Below are 8,966 nucleotides of genomic sequence, written 5' to 3'. Positions count from 1 at the left end.
CTGCAGTAGTGACCACATCTCTGTAAAACTGATAGGGAAGGTTTTTTGTAAATACCTTTTGTTGCCAATTCAGCCTCTGAGCGGCGCTATCGTGGTCCGTTCATCCCCATGATGTGACCTCCGGGCTCCGTGACCTTTGGGATCCAGGGAAGTCATGTCAACTTCCAGTTGACCTGACGTCACCGCTGCCGGCCCCAGTCTTCCTGAGTGACTGAGTGTGGGCAGAGTTTCACAACTTGTCTTCAGACCAGCATCGCTCCTGCTTGTGGCTCTCTGCCGTGAAGGAGGGAGCATGCATGAGGCTGGGCTCTGAGGCTGGGCTCTGAGGCTGGGCTCTGAGGCTGGGCTCTGAGGCTGGGCTCTGAGGCTGGGCTCTGAGGCTGGGCTCTGAGGCTGGGCAAAACGCCATCCACAGCCCAGTCACGGTGACTGGGGCTGGCCTCTGTAATGTCAGGTCAATTGGAAGTTGATGTGACATCACTGGATCTCGGAGGTCAGGGAGCCGGAGAAGGGGGGGGGGTTCACATGATGGGGAGGGGTGGACCCCGATAGCACCGCTCAGAGGCTGAATTAGCAACACAAGATATTTACAAAAAGCCTTCCCTTTCAGTTTTACAGAGATGTGGTCATTATTGCAGAGTAGTGAACCACCTCTTTAAAGCCAATACAGCTGCACTCTGAAATGCTAGACTGGGTAGACATTGAATAGAAGAAATTTGAAACTGCATTACTGCCATAGAAACTAGGTTAAAAATGAGGTAATTGATACACAATTCGGAAAATTTGTGATAAGCCAAACAGCCAGCGACGAGGCGTATCCCATTGTTGGGACCCTATCCTTGAATGCCTCTATCTGGGCTATAAACCTACAATTTAAACAGCAGGTAGGATCTAGTTATAATTAAAACACACTTGGCTGTCGGACAGAGTGCTCAGTCAGAAAGGAATAGACTAAAAAAAATCTGACTAGCACATCCAAGAAACGGAGAAATGTGAATAGGTGCATACTGAAGGAAGTATTCGATACAGTTAAAGCGAATACATCTACACACTAGGTAAACATGGAACACAGGAGATTTCGAACTACCGAAACTAGGAAACTATACTAAGTCAGCCCCCTTCTCTATCTCAGGAGACAGCCCCCTTCATCATCTCACTGAAGTACAAGGAATTTTACATTTGCAAACCACTGTTTTTGTTCAGCCCCTTAAAGGTATATCTAGGTTAGCTTGTTCAGTTTAAATGTGTTAAAGGGGTTGTATGCTTTATTGTTATTTCAAGAAATGTATTAGGAAAATTATTTTATGAAACTAATATAGAAGTATTACATAGTTTTACATGTTCTCCTCTTTGGTGTCACACCAGGTACAGGGAAGTACCAGGCTCACAACAAATGGGAAGGGGAAACCCTGTGTCTAGTAAGAGGGGGGAGATTGTGACCCCTGACCAAACCTACTACTGGTCCCTGGGATCCCTCACCACCCTAGATAGGTTCCGCACCTATGTGCCTAGCCAGATACCTGACCCTAGGTATCCCTAGTGCTGCACCCTAAATAGGGAATGGATGGGATGAGCTTTTTCAGTAACCCCACTAAGCACTGGAGACAACACAAGGAGGACACACGGGGAAAAGTATGAACTACTTATCATTAGATGACTCAGGTAGAGGTTCAGCAGAGTTTTCAGCAACGATAACACAGGAGTGCAAGCCTCCTGCTTGCAACCAAGGCTTGAAGGAACTGAAAAATATCACCAGCAACAGTCCAGGGAAGGAAGGGGTATATACGCATCAAGAAAATACTGGTAATCAACAGCTGGGTCGAAGATGAGCTCCTACTGGGTCCAGAAAGGGGGAGATATGACTCTAGTAGGAAAGCTACCTATACCAATGAATACTGACAGGAACAATAGAAAGTCAGGGAGCATTCTGTGCAGCCAAACGCTGTGACCTTCTATGGCCAGAAATCACATGACTGTCTGTCACACGTGATACTGGGCTTGTTGGTGCCACGTTCCTCACAGACTGCTTTTAAAACTGCTGACAGAGGAGCATCTGACCAGATCTGTCCATAGCCTCATCCAGGTGAAAAAACACTTGAGATTTTTTTTTTTTTCTATTGAAGGAGGCAGTTATATTTGGTCACATGACCCTCCAGTAGTAGTCTCTCTGAGAACAGGATAGCTGTGCGTTGTGTATGGAAGGCAGCACTAATGGGCAGATGGAGAACCTGAAATTCATTGTGCAGCTTATAAATATATAATGTACATATATATATATATATATATATATATATATATATATATATATATATATATATATATATATATATATATATATATATATATATATATATATATATATATATATATATATATATATAGTCTCGCGCTCTGTCTCGCGCTCTGTCTCGCGCATATAATTTAAAATAAAGATATTAGTAAGCAGCCCCCATTAAATTGCCCACATTAAAACAACACTATTACCCCGGACCCCTATCTATCCCAATGAGCTGACATGTCTTTGTTTTGCCTCTGCAGTTTAAGAACGGAGGTGAAAAGATCGCTCCATTATCTCACACGGTGGTATCCTCTGTGGCGACTCTAGCGTCTCGATCGTCTCCTGTCTATCCCGGGGACATGAGTGTCACAAAGTCATCTAATTATGAGGAGAGAATATCGAGTGTCTCCAGCGCTTCCCCTCTGCTGCACACTTCAATGGAGACAGGCAGCGCTCCAGAGAGGAGCCTGTTGCTGTCAGGATCGTGCGGCTCTCCGGCTGCCGATAAAGCCAAAGACAAGGAACTGAGGAGACCGATGTCTGAGGAGGCCACAGTGTCTGTGGCAGAAGATAGCGGCGGCTTGAAGAAATCGAGCTTTGTTCAGAAGGAAGCCGCTCATCCTGCTCTGGATATTACAAGGGAGGAGGAACCTGCCGGGGAGCAGAGGATGCTTGGGCATGTTATCTCAAGTAAGAGCTCGGTGGAATTATTCAGCCAGCCGACAGTGTTACAGCCTGCCGTACGGAGAGACCTGTCAGCGGGAGAAGGCGCCCTGCAGGCACAGGTGGATGACATGCCAGACGAGAGGAGGACTCCGCAGGCAGAAGGGACCGCATGGAGCATGAGGAGTGATCTGGGTAAGAAACGGCAATTGTTTTTGTGCTAAATTGTTATGATCTCCTAAGGAAGTGGATAAGGGAACAAGCAAAACGCATTATGGTGTTATTAAGAATAAGGTAGTGATAAGAGGCCGTTCCGCTCACCTCTTGTGGTTGTATGAGACAATACTTAAAGGGTATGCAACACTTAGGCCGGGTACACATATCCGGCTTTTCGGCGGTTTGACGGATGCAGTGCACGCCAGTACAGTATGATACAGTACAGTGGCAGCGCCGTAACTTCCGTGTCACATGATCCGGTCATATGACAGCATGTGACCGGCGCTTGTTGCGCTTCCCAGTGTACTGTATACACTGTACTGGCGTGCGCCGCATCCGTCAAACCGGCGAAAGGCCAGATATGTTTACCCGGCCTTAAAGGGAACCTGTCACCGGATGTTTATAATACTCACCTAACGGTCGGTGCGGAGCAGACTGGTCGGATGGGCATCTCCGTTCTCTGGGTCCGCGCACTCCTCTTTCGACCATCTTTGTCCTCTTTCTTCTGAAACTAGTGTGGATGACGCGTTCTACGTCATACACACAAGCCAACATTGAGGTACCGCGCAGGCGCACTACAATACTTTGATCTGCCCTACTCAGGGCAGATCAAAGTGCGCCTGTGCAGGACCTCAATGTTGGCTTGTGTAGATGACGTAGAACGCGTCGTCAAGACTAGCTTCAGAAGGAGGACAAAGATGGCCGAATGAGGAGGCGCAGACCAGGAGAACGGAGATGCCCATCCGACCAGTCTGAACCGCACCGAGCGTTAGGTGAGTATTATAAACATCCGGTGACTGGTTCCCTTTAAAAGCAAATCCAGCCTGGTGATGCAGATAGTTTGGAGGTAGTGGGTGCTGATTTGTTCAAGGAGTCAGAATCAAGTGAAAGAATCAGTAGTGCAGAATATTTTCTATGCGTTTCAACAGTCTTGCTTCTTCAGGAGAGCCACAGAGATCTTTGGTTCTACTGAAGAAGTTGAAGTACTTCGAAATGCGTAGAGAATAAATTGCATTAACAATCCTTTCGCCTGATTCTGACTCTTCGATCAGACACACACACACACACACAAGTAGCAAATCCAGCCTGGTGATTTGGATAGTTTGGAGGTAGTGGGTGCTGCTGTGTTCAAGGAGTCAGAATCAGGTGAAAGAATCAGTAGTGCAGAATATTTTCTATGCGTTTCGACATAGTCTTGCTTCTTCAGGAGAGCCACAGAGATCTTTGGTTCTACTGAAGAAGTTGAAGTACTTCGAAACGCTTAGAGAACAAATCGCATTAACAATCCTTTCGCCTGATTCTGACTCTTTGATCAGACACGCACAAGTATTGCAGGTCACACGCTTTCTTTAATCTACCTACTTTTATGATCTCCTGAATTTTCCTTGCAGCCATATTGGGCCAGGAAGCTGAGATATAGTGTGTTGTCTGCAGGGTTACCTCTGTAGACATAGTTGCAGAATTGGGGATTAGCGCTCCATGGCACATCATCTGCTATGAAACTACAACTCCCAGCATGCTGAGTTTTTGTTTCACAAGACCTAGAATGTCGCTGTTTGCCCATTTATATGAATTATCCAATTTAAAATAGCAAATGATTAGCGCCATCAGGAACGTTGTCAATGTATTTTTATAGTAGAGTCACCTAAGTTCGATAGCAACTTCCTCATATACATGGCTGATACATTACGCTAACAAACTTCCTGACGAGGCTGATCCTGCTTCCTGCCGTGACTGTTGTTTTGCTAGTTCGGTCATGGATTTTATCCCTAGGACAAGTTATTGCTCATTGGAGGAGATTCTCCATTTGGATTACTTGTAGAAATCTTAACCTTTTTTAAGCTCCTTTTTGCACTGATTCTGAGTACTACATGACTGCTTTATATTCAATAGGTTCTGTTTACAAATTAGAGCCCATTCATACAATCTTATCAAAGATGCAAAAAAAAACCCAAAACATTAAAAATGTATTTATTAGTTTGCCTTTTCTATGTTAGGAATCTTTATAATTTTCATTTCACTTTGTTGCTTCCTTTTCTCCCTAAACCCCAATCTGAAAAAGGCTGTTTTACCTGCCTTGTTCATGCACTCTGAGGAACTGTTTTGAGTTGCAAAACTATTAAATACCCAGACAATAGTGTCTGCTGTCTGCTACATGATCAGACAGTATAACTAGAGTCTGAAGCCAAGGGAAGGAAAGCCGAGGAGAGTGGTTCTGTTCTGACTTGGGGGATTCGGAGTGAGATTTACCCCACTTATGATGCCCTAGCAGAGCATATGGACGGGTTGTCTCCAGGAAGTAATAAAGAGGACTGGTCAGTTTCCATAAACAATAACAAGAATAAATAAATATACATAGAGAGAGATATTTTTATATATAATATGAAATATATATATAATCTGAAATATATAATATGAAATGTCTATATATATATATATATATATATATATATATAATATGAAATGTCTATATATATATATATATATATATATATAATATGAAATATATATATATATATATATATATATAATATGAAATGTCTATATATATATATATATATATATATATATAATTACATATATATGTCATACATGTATATGTAATATATATATATATTTAAATATATATATTACATATATATGTCATACATGTATATGTAATATATATATATTTAAATATATATATTACATATATATGTCATACATGTATATGTAATATATATATATATTTAAATATATATATTACATATATATTTAAATATATATATATTAAATATATATTAAATATATCTATCTATCTATCTATCTATCTATCTATCTCTCTCTCTATCTATATCTATATCTATATCTCTATCTATATCTCTATCTATATCTCTATCTCTAAAATATATTTTAAGGGTTGCTACTTTTTAGTGCATACAGGCTATTTAAAAGGGCCTGTCTGGTTCAGACAGCCAGCTATAGGTCTCATTCAAGATGTCTGTTTTTCACGAACGTGTTGTATACGTGTTATTCGTAGATGGGACATGCAGTATATGAGGCCACGCCAAAGCTATTCATGTTAAAAGAAATCTGTCGCCTTCAAAAATGCCATTTATTTGAAGATAAATAGAAACATGTTTGCAAGGCGTTCTGGAACAGCGGCTGTAGGGAGAAAGTGAAGTTATATCCTCCCTGCTGCTGCTGTAATTGTGGCTGTTCTAAATGTAGTGATATTTTTGTTTTGTTCCTGATATATCACCCTCTCTTCCCTGTATGTACAGCTAGACATCTGGGTGTGGTTCTCAAGTCTTCTCTTTGGGTGTGGCCATCAAGAAGATGCCCAATGTCTAAAAAGACAAAAAAATTGAATTCAGAAAAGAGGAGGCTATCTATCAGAAGTGGAGCAGAACAAAAGAGAAACCATGCCGGATTCATAAGAACAGCAACATTTACCCCAGATAAAATTAAACCGGTTTATGGCAAGTGACTGGTTTTCTTTTTAAAGGGGTTGTCCGTGACTTAGACATTGCTGACCAATAGTAAGGATAGGTAATCAATGGTTGAGTGGTAGGGGTCCGGCACCGTGTGTCGCACTCCTACCGATCAGACATTGATGACCTACCCTAAGCCAAGATCTTCAAAGCTAAAGTCCTGGACGACCCCTTTAAGATCAGTCATAAATTCTAAGGAGCCTTTTTACCATCAGCCATAAATTTGAGCTGTTCAACGTTCCCCCTATTGTGATCACAGCATAGTTACCGCTGTCGCTGACACAATCTGGCTTTATATCCTGGACTTTGATCCCAGTGCAGAGCGTGCCGGCAGTATGACATCCGCGTTGCTCATTGTCCTGGACGCATTGCATTGTTCTAACAACAGGGAAACACCTTAAAGTTTGGAAATCAGAATGTCAGGCTCCGCTCTCTAAAGGATTGTTTTTAAAGGACATTGATGGATTTCTTAGGGTATACTTATGCTTTTTTTTGCCTATGCGCTTAGTTTAAAAACCTCCGTTTTATGTAAGATACAGGATTAGTCATCTGCTGAGTGATAATGTCCAGGAATGACGAAATAACTGCAGATTTGCCTTTACAGACTTGTCGAAAAGAAAGAAACCGCCAGGCTAAAGTCTTGTAAACAGAGGTTCATCACTGCTCCTCAGAAGTCTGTAGGTCCTGCATTACAGATCCCAGTGACAGTAGTAGCAGTGCCTTTCCCTCCCACTCTCGTGTGCTGACACTTCCATGCTAGCAGCAATCCCCACGGACTGTCGAGGCGACCATTAACGCGTCATATCAACAATTGAAAAAACTTTGTGAAATCATTTTTTCAAAAAGGAGCAAACAGTCCTGAGTATACAATATAATTTTTTCAATTGTTGATATTACTGTAAAATGGGAGTGTCCATATATATAAGGACCGCTTTTGTGTTAATTCATTAACGCGTCATGTCTGGAGTTTGGTGAACAGAGACCGGCAGGGACCCTTGAAGCATCAGCACCAGAGTGAAGTTCAATCTACCTCATGTGCAGGGCATTGCAGCTTCCTGGTTATGACCACTAATAACTGAGTGGTTATAACCATGGATACGAAAGCTGCAATGCCCTGCACATGAGGTAAGAGACATGGCTAAATCAGGAGAACTATACTACATGTCTAATTGGAGGTATTTGCTAATATTATTATTGCACCTACTACATTTTGGGATTGGCTCTTGGAGACGGGAATACCCCTTTACGTGAAATCTCTATTCCAGTGGTCTGCAACCTATTTGAGGGGTTGCAGAACTACAACTCCCAGCATACCTTGACACCCAGTGTATGTCCAAAAATTGACCTGGGGTAGACTATTCTCATCTGTGCTGTATGGTTTCCCAATAATTACTTTGTCGTACGGGTGCAGCAGTGTTTTTTTTTTTTACCAAGGTCTAAAGTGTCGCGTTGCAGTCACTGAGCCGTATGTGGAAGGATGAATTAGTAATACACAATGTACAGGCAATGAGGGTAATTGTGTCCTCAGGCCACTGGATTTTAAGGATCGGGGTCAGAACTGACAAGCGCTTTGACTCCTTCATCTGTTTGATTTGCGCCCCCTAGTGGCAAACGCAGTGTTTCCTTCAGATTGAAGTTTCCGGTCTCTGCTGTCGATTGGAGAGTTCACAGTTAGGACTTATCTGTAAGCTGCAATTTAGGAAGCCCACACTATATCCAATCCATCACTAGCCTTGTATCCACATGCATTGCACTTAATACTATTAGTGATGAGCGGGCACTACCATGCTCGGGTGCTCGGTACTCGTTAGGAACAGTTGGCTGCTCGGATCGGTGCGAGTTGAGTTCTGAGCATAATGGAAGTCAATGGGGAACTTAAGCATTTCGCTGGAAAGTTTCCCAGAAAAATGCTTGAGTTCCCCATTGCGTTCCAGTATACTTGGGCACTCGAGTCGCACCCATCCGAGCACCCAACTGCTCGTTACAAGTACGGAGCACCCGAGCATGGTAGTGCCCGCTCATCACTAGTTACGAGCACTGAGCACCCGAGCATGGTAGTGCTCACTCATCACTAGGTACGAGTACGGAGCACCCGAGCATGGTAGTGCCCGCTCATCACTAATGACTATTCTATCACATCACTGATATATTTGGCAGTACACACTGACCTCAGGAGCTGAAGGGGAGTGTTAACAGTGCTGTTTTTTGCACCCTGTGTCAAAGTTTGGCAGGGACTTTACCATAAATCTCAAGTTTGCACATCTAAACAAATGTGTGGTTTGCTGTCATACAACTTGTTTGTGCTTACATGGAGTGTATGGGGCAGAGGCACATGT

At 42.7% G+C, this 8,966-nt stretch overlaps 1 protein-coding gene across 11 annotated transcripts in view; it reads left to right on the top strand.

Moving 5' to 3' along the window:
* Positions 1-8,966, top strand: part of SVIL (supervillin) — a 200,986-nt gene that overhangs the window by 91,449 nt on the left and 100,571 nt on the right. For all 11 annotated transcript variants that reach the window (XM_075315505.1, XM_075315507.1, XM_075315506.1 and 8 more), the window contains one exon: positions 2,539-3,136. In XM_075315505.1, the coding sequence (XP_075171620.1) occupies positions 2,539-3,136 (598 nt within the window). The remainder of the gene's footprint in view (positions 1-2,538; positions 3,137-8,966) is intronic.

The sequence above is a fragment of the Anomaloglossus baeobatrachus genome, chromosome 6 (genome assembly GCF_048569485.1).
Source record: "Anomaloglossus baeobatrachus isolate aAnoBae1 chromosome 6, aAnoBae1.hap1, whole genome shotgun sequence".
In the NCBI taxonomy this organism is placed as follows: domain Eukaryota; kingdom Metazoa; phylum Chordata; class Amphibia; order Anura; family Aromobatidae; genus Anomaloglossus; species Anomaloglossus baeobatrachus.
This window is presented reverse-complemented; position numbering and strand designations above follow the sequence as displayed.